The 27,016-nt window shown below is 32.4% G+C and overlaps 1 protein-coding gene across 1 annotated transcript; it reads right to left on the bottom strand.

Moving 5' to 3' along the window:
- Positions 1 to 369: 369 nt before the first annotated feature.
- On the bottom strand, positions 370 to 21,911 carry LOC129944253 (G protein alpha i subunit). Its single transcript, XM_056053574.1, has 7 exons — positions 21,445 to 21,911; positions 3,986 to 4,170; positions 3,796 to 3,917; positions 3,570 to 3,734; positions 3,138 to 3,232; positions 1,473 to 1,661; positions 370 to 1,396 (listed from the first exon to the last, which is right to left on the bottom strand). Exons 1-7 carry the CDS (start codon positions 21,563 to 21,565, stop codon positions 1,206 to 1,208), a joined length of 1,068 nt encoding a protein of 355 aa, XP_055909549.1. The 5' UTR covers positions 21,566 to 21,911; the 3' UTR covers positions 370 to 1,205.
- Positions 21,912 to 27,016: the final 5,105 nt, after the last annotated feature.

Below are 27,016 nucleotides of genomic sequence, written 5' to 3'. Positions count from 1 at the left end.
TTCGTCTTTTTTTAAATTTCATTTTAAGTGTTTATTTACGTTTGTACATTAGCCTATAACTTAAATTTTACAAGTACACATAATTATTTTAATATTTAAACAAAATTGATTGTTGCACATCAAAAAATTAGTTTTTTTTCTTAAACACAAAAAATTACCAAAAATGTTTTAATATGTAATGTATACAACTTTTGTTTGTCTTTATAAATTTTGTTTTTAGGAGCACATAATAATCATCAATATTTATCTTGTTTTATTTATCTATTAATATAAGTTTCTTGTTAAGCTTTTAAAGTTATTTATTTGAGCTACAAACATTTCGTTGATATAATAAAGAAATAATTTAGTTAACTTAAATTGTAGATTTGAAAAAAAAAAGAATGAAATTTTGATAAATGCTTAAATAAATTTTAGTTGTATGGATTTTTTTTTTAAATTGTCAACTGACTTTAACCAAAATTTTGAATGCAATTTTCTTGGAATGAATTTAAATGCAAAATATTTTGGTCTCGAAATATCTTCTGTATACGTAGATAGTAGCACCGAGTTCGAAAATTTGAATTTTTGATTTATGAAAAAATATGTAAGCAATTTCGCAACATCCAAAATAAAAACCAAATGAATAAATAATCTCAAAATCATTTTTAAATTCTGTTTTTCGGTTTTTTTTTTTTCTAATGTTATGGCATAGGCTGCAAATTCTCAGTCTTCTCTAAACACTTGTAGCCAGTCGCATTTGAGCGATAGAAAAATTGTATATAAGTATATAGATATAATATATAGTAGATATACATGTAAATGTTAAATAAATCTTAGTTAATAAAAGGAAAGGCATATTTTAGCAATTTGTCACAATCGTTTCGTTTTTTCTCATTTTGTTATATAATTCTTTTTCTATATGAAGGCATTAACTTGCCCCGCTTTACATTAAATTATATATATTCTATACAACTAAGGTAATTTATTAGATTGTGCGTTAAAAAAACGTGTGCGTTTGTGTATATATTTCTATAAATTATCATTCCTGTGAATCTATTGAGATATAAACATTTAAACATACATAATATAATATTGTCTTTTTGTTCATTTTATATTTTCATTACCGCTCATTGAACGGATGCAGAAATAGAAGTTTTGAGTGAATTGAAATTAGGAATAATAGCTATGATATAGAACTAGCATTAAAAAAAGAATACAAATTTAAATTAGTATAATCCACAATCTTTAAGATTGTTTTTAATAATAACATCAGTAACAGCATCGAATACAAATTGAATATTATTTGTATCTGTGGCGCAGGTTAGATGGGTGTAAATTTCTTTGTGGTCTTTTCGTTTATTAAGGTTTTCAAATTTCATTCTGATATAATTGGAAGCTTCTTCAAATGTGTTCGAACCTAAGTACAAATTATTTAAAATAGATTTGATTTTAATTCCATTTTACAATTTTTCGTTGATTTAATTATTTTGTACCTGTGTATTCTGGGAAACATATCGTCAATGGGGATCTGTTTATTTTTTCTCCAAATAAATCTTTTTTATTGAGGAAAAGAATTATTGAGGTCTCAACAAACCATTTGGAATTGCATATGGAGTCGAAAAGTTTCAGAGATTCAATCATACGGTTCATCTCTTCGTCTTCCGCCAGAACTAAGTCATATCCTTTAAAAAAAACATAAATAACGATAAGTTAATGGTGAAAAATAAAAAACAAATACTTTAATAAACTAGTATTATTAAGTTTGTACCTAGAATTTTAAGTCGATCTTAAAACCTTTTTTTATAACCCTTAAATGTTATTCGCCTTCTTCAATAGGGTATATAGAATTTGCATTGTTTTTTATTTTAACGTCCTACCTTTCTGAGAAATCTTATGAAATGTTGAGCTTTATTAAAGCAGCGAAATAGAAATAATCTGAATTTTCAACTTGCTCTTAATTCAAATATGTTAATCAGTCAAAATCATATACATTTTCGAAAAAGGGTACATGAGGTTCAATTATAAGATTTCCAAGGTTGTCAGTTTATATTGAATGGTATTTTCATAGATGTTAAGTTTTAATACTGCTTTAATGTCAGATGTTAAGGATGGCAGTATGTTAAATTTTATGGCAATTAATAGACAATAGTAGCTTCAGATAACATAAACGACATGAGATCGGCCTGCGGGATCATGCCACCAGATACTACTGTATTATTTTCTCAGGAGTTTTATCAATTCGTTAGTGGACGTTAAGAAGCCAAATGCTTTGAACAAGATCGAAACTACATTTGAGACTATATTGAGAATTTGAGGCTATACTTGACTTCCATTTCTTTTTCTCTTGCCCTGTTTGTTCTGAGAACGAGGATAGAACACAAAGTTTTAAATTTAAGCGGTTAACGTAGCAACCTCTAGTATCTACTGGTTGAAATTGAATTCAAACTTTCGAAACCACAAGAGGACTTTGACAAGGCGATGCGCTGTCATGTAGCTGCTTCAGTATTGATTACCAGAAAGTGGTGTGAAACACCAACGTCAACACCAGTGGCATCATATTTTAAAAATTCTCAAAATATCTTGAACATGCAGATGACTTCTACATTATGGGAAGAACCAAATGGTATCGAGTCTGTAGCGAATAAAATGGGTCTTGTAAGGACAAAACGAAGAATTTACTCTCATCGATTAGAATCGATTCCCAACGTAGAATCAGTCAGAACGTGACCATTGATGGGAATAACTTCGAAGTATTGAATGAATTTATCTATCTAGGTACTGCTGGAAATAAGGCCCTATAGCGAAGTTCCAAGGAGACACTGTACAAAAACTTAATCATCCCGATCGTACTGTATGCTGTTCTATGGTCCTGGTATTTTCGAGAGGAAGGTTCTGCGCACGATATATGGACCGATTTGTGTCAAAATAATATTTAGTTTAGGTCAAAAAACTACTTGTTCAACTATTAAGATGGCTCCAGCCCGTAGGGTATTAAACACTACGTCCGAGGGAATCGAAAGCAGATGCAGACCTCATCTCAAGTGATCAAGTTGAGGCCGACACATGCCGACAATTGTCATTACTCATTCTATGGTTTAGTTTTCCCGAACACGGAAGCTGTAAGACCGTAAAAATACAATATTTGAAAAAATGTTTACCTGAAAGTGCTACGCAGAAAATAATAGCAGTTACACCTTCAAAACAATGAATCCATTTTTTTCTTTCAGATCGTTGGCCACCAACATCAAACATTCTAGAAGATAAAAAAGAAAATATTTTATATAGACAAAAGTACAAATTAATAATAAAACCGAGCCACAGCAAGTTTGTGAGGAAATTAATGTCTCTGCTTTCTTGTTCTTTAAAAAAAGTGAGATATTTTCCTGGTAAGCAAATATGTTCATTGCAAAACATTTGCAATAGATTATGTTGTTTTATTTGAGCTTCAAAGTTAACAATACGACTAGTTACTACGACTTCTTGGATATCTCAACTGATCTTCCTGCTCTTTTAATCAATTAAAAATGTTTTCAATATCTCACAAATTTGAACTGGCTCATAGGTACTTAATTTTATCGATCAAAACTCACTTAAAATGCAAACCTTTGCAGGTGAAATGCGTTTCCACAATACCAGTGGTTTTGACTCGTGTACGAAGAACATCTTCTTGCAGTGGAATGTAGTTTGGTTGAGAAATTCTGTCTAGAGAGTTTAAATAATAAGCTGCCGAATCGTTAAGTTGATATTCACGAGATCTTAAAATGAAAAAAAAATTAATATGTTTGCTTATTATTTTATATTTTTTGAAAGATTTACCTTGCAAAAGATTGTTGAACTCCAGCATCAGCCCATAGTTTCTTCATGAGAAGTACAATTTCTGGAATTAAAATTCCTTCTTCAGCAGCTGAGGCATATGTGAAGAATTGTCGTGCAATTTCCTACAAAATTATTTTATTTTATTTTAATAAATTGAGTTAAAAATTTACTTGGATTATTTTAAGCTTACTGTTTTTGATGGATCAGCAAAATCAATTTTCAGATGACCCATCGCTCTTATAATTGCCATGAGACTCTGGATTGTATTGCTGTAAACCACACGTCGATATTGTTCACATTCTTCTTGAGAATATCCAGTTTCGTGGATAATTTTCATTTGTTTGACAATTGTGGATTTTCCCGATTCGCCGGCACCTGTAAAAGAATTAAGATGTTTAATTTAAAAACAAAGAACATGGATTTTTAAGATCAGCAAGGTGACTATCAATGACAGGGTGAGGCGGGGTTAGATCAGAGAATTAAAAAAGATTCTTTTTTTTTTTATTGAGCTCCACAGTTTTGAGCAAGGTTGTTGCATATCATGGAAAACACAATAATTTATAATTATTGTGGAATGTGGAAGCTCTCTTAGATGAATAAATCACACGTTAAAGTATGAATCACAAATAAAAATTATTCAAAATCACATAATAAACTATTGTTTTTTTTTGTTGGGTTTGACTCATAATATACTCGTATTATGTATTTAGTATAAAATATTTATTGCCAATTACGTGAAAATATAAAAAAAGAACATTTCATTATTAAAACTATACTATAATCTTTTGTTGGTTTAGTAACCTGATAGAACAATTTATTGTTCTTGATATTACATATTTATAGGATAAATTAAATACATAAATGCCGCTCTCATCGAGATCTTATGAAATTTGAAACAACATTAAGATACTATTTTGTAACATTATTTTGTAATGGTGACATGACCATTAAGAACGATAAGAATTTAACATACGTTTTTGAAAGGCGAGCACAATACAAGATGAAAATAATTTCTTTTCTTAGAGTACAAAATACTGTTTAAAAGAAGGTTACAATCTTGTTACTTTTAATTACTATTTATCTACTGTTAAGGTCTTTGCGCTAGCGAAGTGGTAATTAATGCATTTTTTGGAATACATCAACGCGCTTTTTACAGGTCCATAGAATTGGTATTTTTTACACTCAAGACTTGAGATCTTTGTAAAGTGTTCAATAAATTCTGTACAATCCGTTTTTTTTTTTTAATCATTAAACAGCGATGTACGCTTGAGGAACGTTGATAATATTGAAAACTTATTTCGAAAGTGAGTTCTACGTTTTTTGAAAAGAAATTTTGACCGAAATGAAGCACTCACCACACCGGTCTTGCCTATGTCGATTGGACGTCCGAGCTGATTCAAAAATAAACTTATAGTGAGGCGAGTTCGGTGAAGATTTTATTTCACGTTCGGGACGGGTCAATTGGCAGAATAGATCGTGCGATTTAACGCCTTTAGACTATTTTTTGTGGGGCTATGTTCAAGATCATGTCTATACAGACAAGCCCGCTTCAATTGACGCATTGGAAGACAACATTCAAGCATTTATTAGTGAGATACCGGCCGAAAAGTTGGAACGACTATGCCAAAATTGGACTAAGCATGGAGCATGGACACAGTCAAGCTCAACATTTGCATGAAATAATCTTCAAACATTAAATTATATGACCCGAACTATCGATTCAAATAAAGATTTCATACATTTTTCGGAATTTTATGTGTTTTTATTTTGAAAAACTTTCATATAGCTTTTTAAAAATCAATATTTTTTAACTAAAATTGAAAAATTTTACTACACACAATAATTTAAAAAAAAAACGTTAACGGTCTGAAATACATTTTTTGAAAAATTAAGGTTTTTTTGAGCAATCAAGTGACATTTAAATTTTTGAAAACAAAATCTTTTTGAAGGTATATTTTTAAATCTAAAAATACGAAAAATATTAAATATTTGTACAGAGGTAGTCAAAACTATTTACACAACAAGCTTTCTTGTACACATTCAATTGAAAAAGGTTTTTCTTGTTCTTGTTGTTTTTGCAGTCCAACAAAATGCTATTTTCTTTTAAGCCTTGTATATGCCTTGGCGACCGAAGTCTATTTGGTAAGGATAACGGTACATTGGACAGAAAACAACTGAACTGATGATTAGCGGTAGTTAAAAGTATTTACACACATTTTTATTGCGTCAAAAGTATTTACACAATGCAAATTAGCTTTTAAAAAAAAATAACAAACTAAATGTGCTTTAAAGTTTAAAATTTTATAAATGAAATGCTGAAAACAAAGGAATTATCCATTGAAACTCGATCGGAGATCGTTACTTGAATGTGCACTAAAAAAGTTTGTTGTGTAAATACTTTTGACTATCTCTGTATACATGAGCAAGTTCGTGTGACCCCGCCGTGCATTTTATTTTTAAACTGGAAACCGTTTTATTTTATGAGGGTCTAAAGAATCAGAAGGTTCTGTGTTTTGAACTGCAACATGAAACTAGTCTGTAAAATGTGTCTTTAATGTTTTTGTGTGTTTAATATTTTAAAACAATTACTCCGTGTTATTTTAAATTTAAAGCAATTTTTTTTAAAGTTTATCGTTCTTATCTCGTGAATATAAAACTGTCAATCGGCTTCCATGATATAAACAAATAAATAAATTTGCTATATATCTTAATTCTTACTAAATTGGCTGATACGAATACCTTATAAGTCAATCACCTTAATTGGGAGGGGAGGGTAATCAAGGAAGCATTTATACAACACCGAATATGTGCCAATGCTATCACTTTCGTTGAAATTAAAATAAAAAACAATTGGCAAATATTTCCCAAAAGTATGGTCGATCAAGAGGAGGCTTGGTCGAAGAGGGCGCTACACCCATTTTATATTTCGCTTTGCTCCCCAACTGCCAAGCATTCGCTATTCACTGGCGTTGATGATGTGTTGAATAAATGAGTTTTGTGAAAAACTTATTCTTTGCTTAAAGTAAGCGCGCCGTTTGGGTAAACAATGTGATTTCTTGATAAGATCACCACTGCCGCCGCCGTGAGTGTGAAAACAAAAAAGAAACAAAAATTCACCGGATGCATGTGCTATTTTTGCTTTATTTTTTTTTTGGCTAACTTTATATATATATATATTCTATTGTTTGTTAATTTTACATTCCATTTTCAAGTTCATATAGTAGAGCGAAAAACTTTCTCATAGCTAAGACATGCTCTGAGATGTATCATGTTCACCCGTGCGACCGTGCGCCATGTTTTTGCTGGGTCTACGTGCACAAATGCGATCGAGATGTACCTACATATAGATTTGCTGAGTAAAATTACTGTCTTATTTCCTCCAACAGTGTCGCTGCCTGCCTGCTGTCGGGTGAATAAATTATTACATTAAAATGAGGCATATTTAAATAATATACATAACAAAAAAACGAATATCGATAGATCTTATAAATGGGCGTCATATAGGAGAGGGGCGGAATGCAAAAATAAAAAAAATAACAACAATAACCTGACTCATTCAGGGGGTTCTTCATGTTAAGCAGCTCCCAGGCTCAGCTGTGTCAACTGATAGTATAGTATAGTAAGTTGTCTGGCAAGGGCTGTGATATAAACATAAATGATGGTACGTATATTGTTTTTGTTTATAGAAATAAACGATAAATAGGATTTTAATGAGCGTGAATGTTATTGCCCAAGACATGAATGATTAATCACAGTAGTCATGTTTTTTGGTTTCCTTGACTTGTTTAATAAGAAGATATGACACACATTCTTTTGGGAGCTCCAAATGTGTATTTTTGTCCATAAATAGAAAAGCAAAGAAATGAAGAGATCTCATTATGGAAAACAAAAAGGTGACATGACAAGCAAATGCGAAATATTGAAGTCAAAACATCAGTTGAGTAGAATTATAATCGAGCCTAGAGAAGGAGGAATGTATGCTGTCTTTAAGTCTTGCACACTTGGGCTAAAGTTTGGTCCTTTGTGATACCAAATGTATCTATAGATAACATTTTAAGCACGCTTAACTATCTAGCTTTTTATAAAGCGTTTAAGATTATAGAAGATCTTTGTAGTAAGCCTTCCAGCTGGTCTTTCTACTAATTTGAGGAATCCAAGAGAATAAGGTGTGCGGAAAAGAAATACAAGATCCTTCTGACTTTGAAACCTAAAGACGAAATCGTAATTCCCAACAACTGTGATCTAATAAATAAAAAAAAAATTATAAAATTTGTAATATCATAGAAGGCCACAATTGCGCAATTTAGAGAAAGTTAATATGTGGCCTAACTTTAAGTTTTAAACAATAAATTCAAATATACACTCACGTTTTTGAATTGTTTGCGTTGGGTCTACGGACAAAAGGTCTGTAACTAACAGTAAGCCGAAAATGTTGGTTAGTAAAATAAATTCCATTTATAAATAATAAAAGTCATTTAGGTGACTTAAAACTCTCAACCATTCCTGTATGTGGAGGGGACCTACAGTTTAAAGCCTAAACCGAACGGCTGATTTGAGAAAGCACTTCTCATGACAAGAATTACTCTTTTAGTAATTGTCGATTCCTCGCAAAAGGCAGTACCCGTGATAAAACTTTAGATAGCACAGTTCGTCATTAATTTAATTTAAGCTTATGTATAAAATCAATTTCGATAAAATTGATGTAAGAATAGCTGATATAATTTTATCCAAATTTTGGAAGTGAATATAAAACTAAAGGGGTTGTAGATAGCGCCTTGATACAGAATACCAATATCTGTCAACTTTTCTTTTCAACATTAGGATGGGTTGGGATGGTGTGTTTAAATTGGTTTAAAGTGATCGCAAACACCATTATTTAATTCAGAGGTATAAATTATATATACAGACGTATTCTACACCAATATCCCAGCAAACATTTTTTACTGGTAATAAACAAGTCCCAGACTCTTTATTCTCAACTCTGTTATATTTTATATTTACTTGAAGTACACAGAGTTACAATTATTTGCACAGGGGACCGTTATTAGAAGTATTTTTTGCCGAATCTCTTTAAGAAGGATTCGGTTATAGGAATTCATCAAGAAAGACCCTAGATTTTCAAAATTAAACCAACATAATAATTGTACAAAACGCAATCTTCAATATTAGAGGCGCAAACTTCCTAATGTACCTCCAATTACTTGGGTACGCCAACGACATTGACACAATTTGAAGGTCCAAGTGTGATATCAGTGGCGCATTTTTGAGCAAGACCAAGTATGTACATATATGCTGTCATCAAAAAAGGACATTGATTGTCGTCTGAACAGAACGTCACCATTGAAAGCTATAACTATCAGATAGTTTAGAAATGTATCTACCTAGGCACTTTTATAAATTAAGAAAATGATTCAGTAGTAAAATCCTTTCTCTGGAGCTCTAAGGCCACCGTCTATAAGACACTCATCATTCCTGTTCTCATTTATAGCGCTGAGGCTTGGACTTTGTCAAAGTAAGATAAAAACGTCTTGCGAACAATTTTTGGGTGATTTAAAGATGCAGGGTTGAGAAGAAGATGCAACGGCGAACTGTACAACGGCTGTACAGCGATACTGATATGGTCAAAAAAAAAAGTCCAAAGACTTAGAGGACCTTAACCAATTTGGTGTACGAAACTGGAGACAGCTAGCTAGAGGCCGAGCTGGCTGGTCCATTTGTGGTCAGATAGATAATAAAAAAAAAATAATAAAATAAAAATAAATACATAAAATGAATTGATAAAAAAGTTATTTGAATTTCTTAACAAAATGATATCATTTTAATTGCTGGGAGTTAAGTTTTTCCTACTACTCAAAGCTTATACAAGGGGATCTCTCAATATCAAGATTTCTTTTAATTTGTATTTGATAAAAATATTTAGAAATTAAACAGAAGTTCTAAGGTCTTAAACTCTATTATTCTCAAAAGCATTATTTTTCAACATTGAAGGTAAAAATTGTTTCTACTTTACGAATAACATGTTCAGGGTGTTATTTATAAGACTTTTATACGTCCAAAGCTTGAATTTAACTCCCATCTCTAACATAAGCCTCTTGGACATAAATCAATTGGTGATAACATCATCATTGTATCAACTACGCCACTTGAACATCTTTCCAAAGTGTCTTGTCTCACATTTTTTTATCGTCATTTTAAAGATTTATGATGTAGAGAAATAGCCAGTTGCATTCATCCCCTTAAACAGTTCAACAGTAATACTCGCGCTCCGAGGAAAGCTCATCAGTATACCCTCGAGCCTAGTTTAGGTCGTACTAAGGAATACAGAGATTCCTTCTTCAGCCGTACTACGCGAATGTTGAATGCTTTATCACACTCTGTCTTAAGCAGTTATTACAATATGCAGGAATTCAAAACTATTGTGCACCGGAACTTCCTTTCAAACCTTTTTCTAATGCTGTATCTTCGCATAATAAGGGTAGTAACATCCCCTTGAGAAAAATAAAAAAAAAGTTTAAAATCTCGAACAAAATTCTTCACCACACATTACATAAAAATAAGTTTGGTTGTCCAGTTAAGAAACGTTCATTTCTTTTTCTTGCATGTGATCATTCATTTCATGATGATTGTAGCTTTCGTTTTCATGTTTTTATTTATAATGTATACAATTAATTATTTCTTTTTTTTTTCTAAATTGTTTCCCATAAAAAGCAGAAAAGAAAGAAAGTATGTATGTACAAATTTTGTTGTAATAATTTATGGGTGCAAAAAAACAACGAACAACGAAATGATCGTTTCAAAAAAAACAATCTTATCTTTTTATGCTAAAATATTTTATTGATACTTCACGGGCAATGGAGAAATAAAACACAATCACAAAAAAAAAACAGCCTACAGCCTACATAAATGTTTTTTTATCAAACAAATACCGCAATGGAAAAACAAAAACAAAATATACAAAACAAATTGTAAAAAGAAGTAAGAATATAAGAAAAATCAACAAAAAAAAAGGGTGCTAAATTTTCTGAAATTCGCTGTCTTATCACTTTATTTTCATCTTAATAACAATGAGTAATTTAAAACCTCACAATAAAGTAACGCTCCTCAAACGAAGTATGTACACAAATTGAGTCACACTTTAGCTGCCAGAAGTCGCCGTCAAGTCGTTGCCATAGAGGCGAACAGACGGAGACCGGACCCTACCATACTTCTGCAAAACGCTTTACAAACAAAAACAATGTTGGAAAAAAAAGTACATTAATGAGTCTCATTTAGCAGGCACAAGAGGAAATTATGATATCCAAATGAGTTTGAAAAGGCTTGAAAATGTGGAAGACCAAAACTGACTCAGTCGTAGTTGTTAGTCGTTGCAGATTTAATTAAATTGCTTCATTTCACAAGTGATAGCATACTCCATTCTCTCCTAATAAGTACCTGATAACGGGGACTTAGACGAAAGAACCTTGATTATTATTTACTAGGAAACACATCAACGTACGTTACATTACAATTCGTATCAGTTGTTCCCGATGACTTGAGTGGAATTATGCAAAAATTACAATAATTAGATTGATAATGCGGTTGGTGATGGTGATGCAGATGTTGGTGGTGCCGTTGAGACGATTGTTGTACATATAGTAGTCGTCGTCGGCAGTAGTGACGATGGCGACGACAACAACAACCAAAACGTATAAATGGCTAGATAGGTTGTGAATAAAACGTAGACAGTGCGACACACGATGTCGCATCAGAGGGGGGAACAAACAATACAATATGCATTCATTCGCTTTTTATGCTTTTGCACTGTCACTCAATTTATTTGATTAACGAGATACATGGACATGGAACACTTTGTGAAGAACGGCTTCGGCTTCGACTACGACTACGAACGCGACATGCCATGGCTATGGACGCAACGCGCCGCGATCTTGCATTTCTGCCTCTAGCCTCCATACAAATTCTCTGTCTCTGTAATGCAAGGCATGGCAGTTGGGGGCACCTATAGGTTTAAGTATTATTTGTTTTGTTATTGTATCCATCCCATCAGGAGAATAGAGAAAGTAGCTGGAATTACAAATTGTGTGTTCTTTTTTATCATTGAACAAAATAACTAAAATATGGGTGAAGGAAAGGCGGATTCATTCGAATTTATGAGCGAGATTTTCATTTAAGTGCCTAGTTGATGCTGTTTCTGTTGCATGTGCCTCTATACTATGAACCTATGTGCATTGTGTTACATATTTAATATTTAATACCACTTTGTATAGGTACCTACTTATACCTCATTGTAGAAATAATAATTTGATTTATTTTTACATGATATTTTATCTGTTTGTTTATTTTTTTAATTTTGCAGAAATAAGTGTTTCCAGGGCTTCAGAGTTATCATAAGTTTCGTTAAAAATAACTTTATCGTTTTATTTTCTTCCGAGAATTACTTCATTTGTGGTTAGTAAATCAGCAGCGATGTTATTATTTTCAATACAACCAAGTAGGTCAGGAATTTTAGATAGAGTTTAAAGAAAATAGTATTATACATATTGTTTTTTAATAAATAAGGTTCACAAAATACATATTTACTTGAATCAAAAGTAACTTCAATCTTCTTATCTTCATAAACTAGAACATAGGATGATGATTTGTAGAATGTAAGAAATGTATAAAACAAATCTACAAAATGGTAAGTTATCCCTGTAATTACTGCAGGGCAAATCTCTTATGAAGACACTGGGCTGGACAGGTTCAGGCGACGTAAGGGACTTGAAAGTAAGGCAAGTTTTAAGTATCTAATTGGCCAGCAGCCTAAAATTGCTTTCCAATTAACGCAACTTTATTGGAAAGTTGGTCACGAAAAATCTCCCTAACTAACAAGTCAACTTATGTCAAGATGTTAGTTGTTGTTGATGTTTTTTCAATCGACTGAAAGCTGAATTTTATTTATCTGTGATTTATTTATATTCTGCATAACTTCATTTAATGTTTTGTGTAAAAGGGTTCCTTGTCGAATTGGAAAAGAAATAAGTAATATATCTTTACAATACAAAATACAAGTCGTGATGGACTTGTAGCTTGCCTCAAGAGTGTTTTGTAGACAAATATTGTTTTGATAGTTTTTGTATCATGGACTGAAAGTAGAGGTCAAAGTATCGAACGTACGACACTTGAAAAAGTAAATAGTTGCCTTGGTCAAAATTTACGTTCAAAAAACGTAGGAGAAGTCCCTTATGTGATCTGAACCCGCCAACTTTGTGGAAAGCTCTTTTGCAATAGTAGTTTTTCCAATTTGTGTTTTTAAGTAGCTGTCAAAGTTACAAATTACATCACGTTATGAAAATATATTTTATATAACTTTCAGATCGGATCATTTTCTAATAATCACCAGTTTTATTTTTGTTATTGGGTAGAAATTAATGTACAAGCTTTCGACCACGCCCTAAAGCATTCACAAAATTTGAAGACATGGCAGCATTGTCAGACCTAGTTTACGTCAAAGAATCAGAGTTATACAGAAAGTTCCCAGTCCCATTTGCTGCCATTGACCCCATAACAAAACGTTTCCTTTCCCATGCTTAACAGTGGCACGGAAATTCTCTGACTTGAACTGAGTATCGGGCTTTCTCCAAACAATTTGCTTTTCGTCAGACCCAAATAAGTTAATGTTGGTCTCGTCGGAGAACAAATCGTTCCAGAAAATTTGGGGTTTGTTGAGGTGCTTTTTAGCGAGCTCAGGACGATTTCGCTTATTTATTTGGAAATAAGAGTTTTTTTCGAGCAACTCTGCCGTTAAAACCGTTCTTCTGAAGAACGCGACGAACAGTTTCGGTTGATACTTGTCTTTCAATAAGTGTCACCATTTCGGCCGACAAATTTCGTACAATCAGGGTTTACATTGAATTTTCTTAAAATTACTCATTCGTCTTGTTGAGAAAAGATTTTTGTAAAAATTTAGGTTTGGTTAGATAATTGGAAGTAGTAACGCTAGAGCTGTGAAGACTAAGACTAAGACTTATTTTACTCCCTACTACTTTTACTACTAGCTTGATCATGTATTTTTGTCTGTACGAGTAAACTTTGTTAAAATTAAACTTCTTTAGATTATTTGAGAGTAAAACTTCAAGGCCGAATATTAACATTGCAAAATAGTTACGTTTTGTCGTAACGAGTTAAGTTAACAGTATTATTCATAAGTTAATTTTAATTGATTTTTAGATATATAAATACCTTTCATATGAAATATCTACTTTCTTTGGTTAATTGTACAGAATATCATCGGTTTTGGTAATAAAAAACGTAATCATATATTGTTGTGATAACAATGCTAAAAACAATAAACAGTGACCTTTGGATACAATGATTCCCTTGGTGGATTTCAATTGTTATAAATGAGCTAATATGAGACATGAAATTTCCGTTGAGAATATCACAAAGTTCCTGAAGATTTTTAAAGAATCTCTGATCAATCAAATGAGATTCACAATAGAATTTCAAAAATCTAGACGAATCTTGTCAACCTTGAGCAACGTGAATGAATACCGTTCTTTAACAGCAATTTGTGACAAACTCGCATAGATAGAGTTCAAAGAATACAGGGCCTTACTATGTAACTCCATTCTACACCGTTGAAATTTGGTTTAATTTGCAAGGGAATGATGAACGGTACGGTCAAATTGAACGCAGAAGAATAAGAGATAATTCCAAAATAATAGAGCTGAGTGAGAAAAGGTTTGTACCTATATACATATATACGGTAGAAAATTTGAACGCATTCTTAATGAAAACTATATGCTTTTTTTTAGTTTTGTTAGGAACTATCGTCTTTCTAAAGACGGATATATGTTTTTACTTAACACCATATCATCCAATATGACTGACTACTCGTAGAAGACAAAATGCTGTTCCCATTATCATTAAGTTATCAGCAGTATTGAAGCTTTTGGTAGCAGGAGTTTACCAGAACCAAATCAGTGGTGACAAGAACGCTGACTTGCACAGCAAGCCATGTCAAAAATACTTGCCGAAGTTTTGACTTCAATCGAAAGAGTCATGTGTTCGCTGATGATGAATTTCGAAATGAATGAGGAAGAGAAAGAGAAATTCCCGGTGTAATTGGGGTGTTAGATGGGCCTCATATTAAACATTTTACTTACACTTTGACAAAAAAACTTTGCTCGAAAACACATTTGATGTAGTGATTATTTTCGATTTTGCCTTGTTTTGAATTCTACTTTCGAGTAACGTAGTTCCTCGTTTATTGGAAAGTTCATAAGGATATAGTTGGCACTACTAGAACTATTCGATTCTCGTGTGCTCGAAAGTAGTCAAATAGATACATAAAACCAATTTTTCGAGTTACATAGTAGAGCCAGAGTTGATTGCAAACGAAGTCCCTTATGTTTGTTTGAATTTGTTCAATAACTAACTCCAAACTGATAGTATTGGGTTATATGTAATTTTCAACAGAAAGCTCTTAACTTATAAATAAATATTATTATACTTTTGTTGTTGGTATGACTCCCCTATTCTTAACACAAATTGATTCCAAAGCAATAAAAAACTCTGGAATAATGGGTAATTCCCTTACAAAAAAAAAACTTTACTTAAGCTCATTTTATTTTTAAACTTAACAAAACGCATATCTAATTTTTGTCGCATTCTGTTCCTATATATAACAATGACCTTTCGCTTCCTGCCACCGCCCGGCCGCCGCAATACTTATGGATGATGACTAACTAAGTTCGGTCGGTGTCGGTCGGTCGTTAGTTAGACACAAAATTAAGAGCTTTCAATTTATATTGTTTTCGCTTTTTCTCCATAAGTCGCATGAATGAAGAACGAATGAATGAGTGAGGGTCCGCGCCGCGCGCCGTGCCGAGCAACAAATAGCAACGATGACAGACCCCAATTCATCAATCCGACAAAAAAGTCATGGGGTTAACTCTCGCAATGAGAAAGAAGTACATACATTCTCTCGTATATATACGTGATTTTTCATTTACAGCAGGGTGGTATACAAACAAGCACATAAATCGTCTCATCCCCCATTGCTAGCGAAGTGACTTGGAATGGAATCATTTCAACAAGGAATACCACCTTATTTGTTCAAGTTAATTAAACATGAAAATTATTTAAAAAATCCAGTGGCAAATGTAATTCTCTGAATGAATGGAACATTGTTGTCATAGTCAAGTATGAGAATGAATAGGAGAAAACCAAAACCAACAAAAGGCCACATTGCGGTGCTTAGAATAGATATATGAGATTCGTACCATAGAGATGCGTTATGGTCGTATTATATTTCTATCTATGTACAGAGATTAGCTTTGTAAGGGGAATAGGTATTGGTTACGTTGACTTTGTTGCTGCAGCTGAAGTCAATTATGCATCGTGCTTCATCTTCATTTAAGAAATATTTAGTTATAGGTAACTTTGTGTGTGTGTGTTGTTTTGTTATTCAATCAAGTGGTTGAACCTTCAAATTATTATTTATATAATCGTAGGTATATTTTAGGTGTGACAGATTCCTAACTTTGCTTTCCAAATCTCTTCTGAGTTTAAAGTAAATTAGAAATACTAGTTGAAAGATTTGTCTTAAAAAATGTCCTGCAATAAGTTATCAGAAGACTTCGTTTATACTCGGGGATCTTGCAAGAGAATGTTCATAGGTTACTATGTCCCTGACAGCTGTTTCCCGCTTGAAAACAGAAAGTCAGTAGTATGCCCTCAGGGATCTAAATATGTAGCTTTTTCCAAGGCTACTTCTGTGTAGACCAGTGTGTTTTTTAAAAGGAAGTTTTAGGCAAAAATAATCAACAAACATTGTCCCTGACTTTTTCGTGTGGTGGGTAAAGGCATCAACTCAACATCCATATCAAGAGGCCAACATTTACTCACTTGCCTAAGGAGACTTTATCAAACGAAGCACGGTCATACACTTTGTATTTTAGGTAAAAAATTGTCTTTTTGCATTTTTATTTCGGTGAAAACAGTAACAAAGACAATTTTTTGTTTGGACAACTTTTGTCCACATTCCTTTTATTTTAGGGTCTATTGGAAAAATACAAAAGGGGTGTTTGTAAAATAATTTGAAACTATAATTATAGAAAATCCAACTATCCCCAGGTATAATGGTCAAACAGGACGATGAATTTTTGTTAGAATGTCGCTGAAGCAGTTGGTAGGTGATTTCGATTGTTTACTGTTTTTTTGACCCTCTTCACTTTTACAAAAAATAAATAACTAAATACTTTCATAGTTGGTAAAATTGCTGTGCAAAACATTTGCAACTTAAATCTTACAACTTAATTTCAAACAATTTTCTTACTTCAAGGCAAGGAAATGTTAATATTTAATTGCATAACCTTTATTTTTTATAACGTCTGCATATCTTCTGGGCATTGAAGCTATATGGTTATTGATAAGCGTTTTTGGAATGTCATTCCACTGCCTCTGAATTCCAGCGAAGCGATTACTTTTGTGGTTAAAAACGTTGTTCCAAATTCTTCTCTTCACAATTTCCCACAGGTTGTCTATTGGGTCTAGGTTTGGCGATTGGGCTGGCCATAGAAAATCCTCAATCTTTTTTCTGCAATCCACTTTGTGGTCAACTTGGACTTATGTTTGGGATTATTGTCGTGTTGGAACGTCCATTTCGCAATGGGCATAAGGCAGAATGGTGTTACAAAGGATGTCTACATTACATAGTCTTCAGACTTCATTTTGCCATCCACTCGTCAAATTACCCCGATTCCTTGGCCAAAGAAGCAGCCCAATACCAAAATTGTACCACCTCTATGTTTGACCGTTCCCTTAGTGTATTTTGGATTTAGCCTCTCACCTTTTGGCCTTCTGACATGTTGTTTTCCATTCCATCCGTGCATATTGAACTTTGATTCGACGGAAAATAAGACCGTTTCCCATTATTTGGGACTCCGATTGAGATGAGTTTTTGGAAAGCCGAACGTACTTTCACATTTTTTTAAATAAATAGCTCTTTTGCTATTTGAAAACTACTCATTTCGGCCTGCAGTGTGCGGCGTCGGATAGTTGAGGGGTCAATGGGTAACCTAAATTCAATTTTTGTTTTCTGTGGGTTTTCTTCGGAAGAATTTTGTTATTTTTCAATCATCTTTTTTCATACTGTGGTGCTTTGAGGCCTTCATTTTGATGATTCTACAAATAGTTGATTCTTGAATGGAAAATTTCTTTTTGTGATGCTCTTTTTTTGATAGCAATCAAATGTCTGAATTTTATTTTTTATATTTTTCCCACCATTTTTAAAACAAAATAATTTTTTTTTTTAATTTAGAAAGAATTTAGCTTAAAAACCGTTTTATCGATCAAAGTCCCGCCTAAAACTAACTTAACAAATTAAGCTTCACGTACAAACTTACCAACCTCAAAATAAATCAGATTAACCGTTATCAAAATGAGACGAAAAGAGAATTGGCAACTAGTTACAAATGTTTTGCACAGCTGAAATCATTATTGTTTTTGGAAAAGAAGTGCATTGGTGGAATTTGCCTGTGGATCAGTGTTTTAAGATTATGAAGATTAGAGCAATAAAAATAATTTGATTGGAACAACTTTAATATATCAACACGAAGGTTCAATGTTTTGGTGATAGTTGCAAAAGTTTTGCACAGTACTGTATGTAGCAAAATTCAGATTGATAAAATTTCGCTACGCACCAATCCGTGGAGTTGCAGCTGATTTTTTGTTGATTTTATTATTCATACGATAATCACCCTTATTTTGAGATTCGTTTTCGATCGAAAGTTATACGCATTCGAGAAGATTTCATTTTGATATTCGATCGATTCGAAAATTTGCCGATTCAATCGAAAGTTCATTTAGTATGAGTAATATTATTAGAATCAAATGTCTTTTTTGTGTCGTTCAGATATTTTCTGGTGAATAACATGTAAGTTTTAATACCATAATTAAACGAAATTGGTTATATAGACGAGTTTTTTTTGTTATTTTATAATTATTGGCAAAGTAGAAAGCAAAAAGAAGTCCTGATAAGGTTGATCGAGAAGAATCCGGAGGTAGCAAACGGTTTTCTGTAAACCGTGTAGATGCTGCCGTGAAGCTTATAGTCAACTCCAATGGATTTGATGCATCCCTTATTCTTCTTCTGTTAATCTGTTCCTCATCATTTTCACTGCTCATAAATAAAAAAAATTGCCATTTTTTTGCTAAAATATAACATTTTTCGAAACAAATACAAATTGGTTTTCTTTTGTTTTTTTGAAAATTCGCAGGTGTGACCAGAAGTGTGTCAAATAACTAGTGGAATTATTAATACTCAAACGTCATTTTGATGATTCCAAATGAATAATTGAAAATCTTTGATTCAACATTAACATTCAATAAAAATGACTCGAATAGCCAAATCAAACTCTAGTATTTCACTAGACAAATGTTTTATAGTTTATTTTATACTTTTATATGTCAATAAACTTGTATATAAATAAATTTATATTTCCGTTAATGCATTTCAAAATAATCAACTCATCCCGGCTTTTAGCAAAACATCATTTCGCTTTATGCTTTTGAAATATGTAGGATTCATTTTCCGAACATTTTTAACAAATATTAAATAGTCTGCAGAAGAAGTCAGGTTGGTCACACTAAATCAAAGCAAAATGTCAAATCATTTAGAACAGATGATCTCGAAAATAAGGTTCATTTCGGTTAATTTTCTGCAATATATATGTTTTATTCGAATCTCGAAATAAACAAAATTCATTCGAACGAATAGATCTAGTCACTCGAATCAACGTTTCGTTCGAATCTCAAAATAAGCATGAATATAAAACTGTCTTCAAAATTGTACGAGTCAAAAGAAAGAAAATGTTTTATATAAATAAATACGCAGTTGACCAAAACTGAATATTATTGGTGGATTAAATCAGCATAAAGATTCTTAGTAAAATTCAAATCTCATTTTTTTTTCTCAGTAATTAGTAAGCTGGTGCAAGAGCAGTCTAAGAACTTTTTGTATCACACAAAAACAAAAATTGGAAAATTATTGCCTCCTCGTTTTTTTTTTGGAAAGATTTTCCATTTGCAAATAGGTATAGTGTTTGCAGTCTTTTGAATTTTTATTTAACCTTTTTCCTTATAAAAAAGGTGGGGTATTATAATCCGGTTCCCACAAGTACATTTCTTACCATGACGTAGGATTCCTCGGGGTTAACATCAAAAACAAAAAAAAAACAAGGGCTAAACTATGGACTTACCTCTCAATTTAAAAACTTATAATTTTAATTTTCTTAAGAGATCCAACAGCAAAAAATAAAAATATACTTTAAGAAAGTAATGTTTGTAACAAATTGATAAAAACTTTCGATAAGTAGTTATGAATATACCTCTATTGTTTTAATTTTAACTGGTGAGTAAAATACTGAAATTAATTTCATTACCCTACAATCGTATCTGATTTTTAATTTCTGTCATATTTTATCAAGTGTTTTTTTCTGACATGAAAGAAAAAAGGAAAACAAAATAAAAATAAAAAACATTCAACTTAATTCAATTCAAATGACTCACTTTACTTTACAAGCGTGTAAAACATTCTCATTCGCAAAATAGGTCAACCAACACCCATCGGAAAACCATTGACACAATCTCTCAATCTGAGTAAGAAAAGATACTCCATTGTATGACAATCGAAACAAGTCAGTGAATGATGCTCAGATACATATTTATCTTTTCTAATTGGCAATCCACAAATTTCTTGAAGAATGTCAACTTTCAAGTAATTAAAAATAGGAACGAAGGTATAGACCACGCTGATTAATCTGCATCTCCAAAAACAGTGAACTCATTTTTTGGACAAAATTTGTAAGTATTAAAAAAGAAAAACGCAATCATCGACAAATCTTAAGAAACATAACTTCGATGATTAACTTACGACAATACTAAAAATTAATAACACCAAAATATGTTTCCCCGGAACTTAATCGTTAATCACTCACCATCATCGTCATCAACGACGACGATAAACGTGTGGTGTCCGTATCATGCTTGGCTCTTAGCTTAGGGTGGAAATTAAGGCAAAATGAAATTATAAAACGAAGACGAAACAAAAAAAAAAAACAAAACTGATGCATCTGCCGGTACACCGGTTTGAGTTTCCACTTGAGCAGCGGCCTAACAGACAAAACGCGAACTTAACCAAAAGGTAAGTACGTAGGTAGATAGGTTGTAAGCAACTACACCTACCTCGCGCCAACAACAAAGTCAACGACGACGACTACCAAGTCAGACTTATTCAGCCGTGAACTGAACAGAAAATTCAACAATTCCCAGCGTCTATACTGGCCGGAGTCACAGGAAAGTCGCAAATCATATTTTTCTGTGTTCTCAAGATCCAACGAAGACTAATTAAAAAAAAAACAGTTTTTTTATTCACACAAATTTCTCCACAATTATTGGAATTTAATGGGATTCCAACAGGTAAATGTCTACCGAAGTCGAATTCAAATGTCCAACGGAATGCGAATTGCTTTAAGTAGATATTTTGAAATTGAATCACTTTTCAAGCCAAAAAGGGCAAATAGAACGTTTATTTGAAAGGAAGGAACAAGTTTTTTTCAAAATGAAATAAAAAAAGAAGAAAAAAAATGTATAGATGAAAAGACGCACCCAAAAGTAGAAGTTTCACCTCGGAGGCAGCTCGCTCGCCTTCGGCTCGTAGTGCCCGATCGATTTTCTTCGATCGCTCGATTGCTTCCTTATCTCTAGCTGTACTCACTGCACAACCCATGATTTAAAAAAAATACGTATTTTATTTAATTTATTTTTTATTGAACACGATTTTTGTATTTCCAAAACCAACAACGACGGCGACGACGAAAGGCGGCGACGGTTGTTACACTTTTTCACTTTTCGTTTCCAAAGCAAGCACTTTTTTTTCTGTAAATATTTTATGTTGCACTTATAGAATGGGGATATTTTTCTTTTTTAAAACGAATAACTTAAAAACGAAGGTTATTGTGAATTAAAGTGAAAAATAAACTAAAAAACTAGGGAAATAATTAAATTAAAATAATTGTCGCTCAATCGAAATGTGAATCACTTTTCTTCCTTCATTGGCAGCATCACAAAAAAACTAAACAATGGTATTTTAACGAAGCACAACGAAACTCACAGTTTAATTTAACGAAAGTTTTTTCATTGTGTGAAGTTGTGTGCGGTTGTTAAGAAATGTGCGTTCAGTTGAAACGGTGGATGATGGATGCGATCAATGAAGTTTGGAAGCATTCAGCCTGAGGTTAACAAATTCAAACAAAATGAAAATTGTTCGCTCATTTATGATCTTTTCTAAAAGGAGTGCTACGAAAAAAGGGTCCGAATTCTAGGGTTGAATCGGCTAAGGTGATTGTTGATAGTTGACAATAAAAATATACAAATTTTATCTTTGTAAGTTGATAGTCATATTGATACCAAACGACTAGAACATTTTCTTAGTTAGCTATTTTTCGTTCAAAAAACAAATTCCTGCGACCGACAAAGCTTACGAGAGTAAAAAAAAAAAACAAGAAAAGACGGAATATTATTCAAACACAGCCAATTTGATACTTTTATTAAGATGTTTTATAGGAATCATTTTAAAATTTCACCATGGCAACAATTAATTTTGATAATTTGAATCTGAAATTGTTCAATCGAACTGACTTGAGTTGAATCATTTTACGCAGACGGAATGAAAATGATAATCAATTTGACTATCAAATATATGATAGCCAATTATCACCTTAGCCGATTCCACCCCTGTAATAAATAAGACGGTCGCGACTGGTTGTTTTTTAAAAGCCAAAGAAATAAGGGAAAACGAAAATTGACATTCTGTAAAGCATTTTGTTTTTGGGGCTTTTCGCTTATGCTTCAAACCAAACAAAATTTGATAACATACTTTTAGGATATGTCCAGCTGTCAGATATTCTGAGTAGCGTTGAATTGAAAATCATTAAGTCATACATTTTAAGATGAATTGTGAATTAAAAAAAATCAAATAAATAAGTCAGTTAGTGACATATGAATACAAAAAATTAATTCATAAGTTTGTTGGTAGATTGGAAATACTTAAGCATGTTTTAACTACAAAATTATTTAAGGGGGTCCTTCGAGGTTTGGAAACATAAACGAAAAACATTTTCTGTGAAGGATTTGATCGAAATTATGCTGGTTTACGAGACATCGAGCCTCAAATCCGGCCCCACCCTATCTATTTACATTGTAACAATTATCTTTAAATGTGTTTTCTCAAAAGTAGTGTTTTTCAAAACTTTTGGCACGGTTTTGACGAAACTATAGAAGTTATCCTAAATCTGTAAAGCGTTACTTGTTCAAAAAAACATAACGCTAGGTTTCGACACAAGCTTTTTTCAAAACAAATGTTGTTCTATTTTTTTCAAGTTTTTTTTTAAATTGAAGAACATGTTCGAAAAATGCAATTTTTTTTCCAAATCGCTGCTATTTTGTGAAATTTTTAAATATTCAAAAAAGCTTTTGCCTAGACCTAATGAACGTTCTAAAAATTTAGTTAAATATTTTTTTTTTGTTTCAAGGTTCTGAAGCCGAGATGTAAACCGTTTTACTCCATCACACCGGCGATAGTGCGTTTAACGACGAGCCAAGTGCAAGTTTGATTAAACATTTTTTTTTTATTTTTCATTAAAGTTCAAGAATTGACTAATCAAACAAAAAAAATGTTTTTTCAAATATCATGTGTAGTTTTTTTTGCATCCATCCTTGAATAATAGGACCGAAATTTGAGCGCGAAGGTAGACGACTCCCTTAATTATTAAAGAAAGTATTTTTCAAACTTTTCAAAATTATAAAATGATTGTGCTAGCTCATTAATTTTTTAATTTCACTTCGAATCAAAATTTGTTCAAGCATTAGCTTATGAATTATTTTGTATTAATCATAAGTCACAAAAAAGGGTACTACTCGCTGAATACCCAAGTAATATTCAACGCATCCCTAAAAATAACTGTCGAATTTTTTGGAAAACAGGATTAAACAATGATTAGATGATGGGGAGTTCAATGGTCGTCTGCTGGGGGATGGTGGGTACATTTGTATTAATGTCCTCTTTACCCCCGTTTTGAATCCTCAAATGGATGTTGAAATAAGATACAATATATCTCATATAGCTACCCAGAACACGGTGGCTTTGGCGTCTGGAAAGAAAAATTCCGCATTTCCTTATCAGCTATGAGGTGATCCTTAGAAAATGCCAAAACAACTATTTATTATATACCCTTAGAAGTTCTTCATAATATGGCAATTGATTTCCAGGATGTTCTTCCACCCACAACAAAAATTTGGATATTTTATTTGTTATGACAGACAGCTGATTTGATGGACAGGTAAATGGATTAGATTGCTCAATTGTTGATATTTTTTTCACATAAGCATTGTATAACTAAAATTTATACCGGAATTCTTTATAAATGGGAATTTTCGCAACGTTACATAAATCCTTATACACTGTATAACTATTCATCGGCTTAGCGAATTCTACTAAATAAGACTGCAAATGTTTCCTAACTCATAAGTCACTCAAAGCTTGTGAACTAAGGTCAAACTTAATCTAGAAAGTGAATTAAGCTTTTGCAAAAATGATTCTGAGAAATGGGAGATTAACTTCGAAATACTGCAGAAAACAGATAACATGTGTAAAACAGAAAAAAGTAAGCAATTTAAAGAAAATTGTATGACATAGTTAATTGGAAAGGGAACTCAAGATCAATTAATATCAATTTTGGCTATCGGTCAAAAATGAAATATATGAGTAAGTATTAGCGAATTACATATTTTTTGAAACTTATCTAAACATAAGTATTAATATATTGAATACCTACAAAATTGAAAATGCACGATTCATGTGAAAAACGTCACAGAATTAGTCAAGCGTTCTTTTTTCGAGTTACACGAAGCTTATAAATATTTTACACAAGCGAAAACCTTCTTTCGTTTTCTTAGAATTTTGAGATAGTCTCGTTTAATTTGTTTTGTTAACAGTTATTAAATGTCCGTTTAAATTTCACAACAAAAGAACATTTAAAATTTATCTAAAAAAAAAGTTTAACAAAATAAAAAATTCTTATATTTTCGAAATTATTTTAAACTTCACTTTGCCTCCCAGGATTAAGCTCATGTTCGATAACTGATAGATAACTAGAGTACTCTTTAGTGAAGTCTATTTATAAATTGGTCACCCGTTTTGCGACACCATTAGTTCCAATAGTTGATTAAGCACGATTTTTTTGTTGCTATTGTCTTGTCTTTTACTAGCTTACAGCTCCATTAACTGGTAAAAAGAAGCTCGCAAAGGCTCTTTGAAGAAAAACCGAAAGATTTAGATCCAGATACTTTAAGATTTAAAATATCAATATTACACGCCAAGAAAAGGAAAAGGAGAAAAACCATGCAAAACGAGTTCCACGATAAATTGGGCTTTTTCGTGGACATTTCAAAAGCTGGGTTTGGCAACACCAATGACAGCAGCAACACATCTGGGGGATTTTTTGATAGCTTCAATTACAAGAGTGGATTTAACATTGATTAACAAGTTCAAAATTATGTTAGAAGTGATATACTCTGCGAAAACTCAATTTATGTCAACTTGTATTCATTTCGATAAATAGTGTTAGGCTTCGGCCTGATGGCCTTATCAAACTTACGTCATGTTAATTTTGGTCACAAAAATAATAATATTATACCTGGCTTGTAAGGAAAACGTTAAAATTGATTCAATTTATTATCGACTGCGAATTGGAGTTGTATATAATGTTCGTATCCTCAATCTTTGAAAAAGGTGCAAATCTGGCTGCAACTGTGCTGTATTGTATTTAACCAGTTTTTTCTATTTAAAGTCCCTTCTAAACGAGTTATTTGCTTACTTTTTTGAAAGAAATTTTCTATTCAGTTGCACACTTTCATAGTGATGTTGTTCCAGCGTAAAATAATTGTTAAAAAATCACATACACATTCTTTACATTCCTGCTATGATAATGAAGGTTTTCGTTTGGTCGTCCAGAAACTATCAAAACCAACGAAATGTCATAAACAACCGAATCCACACCGAGACAGCTGTCAAAAAACCTATTCTAATGCCAAGAATGGTCACAAATATTATTAGAGCTGCTGGTGGCGCTAAGCCACTAAACTTTCGTGCTTCTTGAAAGTACTGTCGATTTTATAGACAGTATGGGATAGAAAAAATTAGTGAAATTACTCTGGTTATTTATATGAATGACTGACTTGATATTTTGTATCAACTGAAGCCAGTTGAAATACTTTGTAACGTGCTCTATTAAAGTTGACTAAGTAAGATTTTCATTACAAATGTTTCATTAGTTACAATAACTCCTGCCAATAGTTGAAACATTATTTAAAAATAAAATACATTCACCCAATTTCAAAACACCTTGCTTCATTTCAAAAATAGCATCGGAAAAGCATTTTTATATGATTCACAATTCACACTCTTGGATGTCCTAAATTAAGAAATATCCGAACGAGAGCAAACTGCAATTTATCACTGTAATCGTGTAAATATTTACATTATCTCATAAAAATTATGATTACCCTATCCTACAGCCACAGCAGAACAGGATGAGTAGCGCTCGCTCCTGCATGGCGATCGCGATCGTATCCCATCGAGAACCAAAGCACAACCGGAAGAATTTGCTTCTCTGTACACTTTTAACTTCCAGTTCAAAAGCCTATATCTCGCTATACCTGCCTACTGCCTAGCTTATACCTCTACCATCACTGCAGGCAAAAAGTGCTGTTAAAATTCCAAAATCAATATGTGATCTAAAAATCTGGATCCAATAAAAAGATCGGAATAAAAAACACAATGGGATTCTTCGTTTTTGTTCGAGCTATCAAAAAGATACAGATATAGTAAGATCCCACCATCATCGATCGCATCATTTGGATTTGAATTTGGATTGAGAAGTTCTGCTTCAGCGTGTGATCACTTAAATTATCTGCGGGCGATATGTCTGTTCAGTTCTTCAATTCTGTTCTCTGATGGTTGTGTTTATTGTTCTAAGAATTTGTTGTTTTTATTTTCGTTTTTGTCTTCTCGCCTTCTCGGGACTGTAATAGATGCTCCAAGTGTAAATAAACAATTTTGAAGCATATAATATAGCGAAAGAGTAACGAGCGATCGAACACAATTGATTTTTGGGAGGAT

Source organism: Eupeodes corollae, chromosome 2, assembly GCF_945859685.1.
Source record: "Eupeodes corollae chromosome 2, idEupCoro1.1, whole genome shotgun sequence".
In the NCBI taxonomy this organism is placed as follows: domain Eukaryota; kingdom Metazoa; phylum Arthropoda; class Insecta; order Diptera; family Syrphidae; genus Eupeodes; species Eupeodes corollae.
The sequence above is the reverse complement of the archived record's forward strand: the minus strand, read 5'-3'. Positions and strand labels throughout refer to the sequence as shown.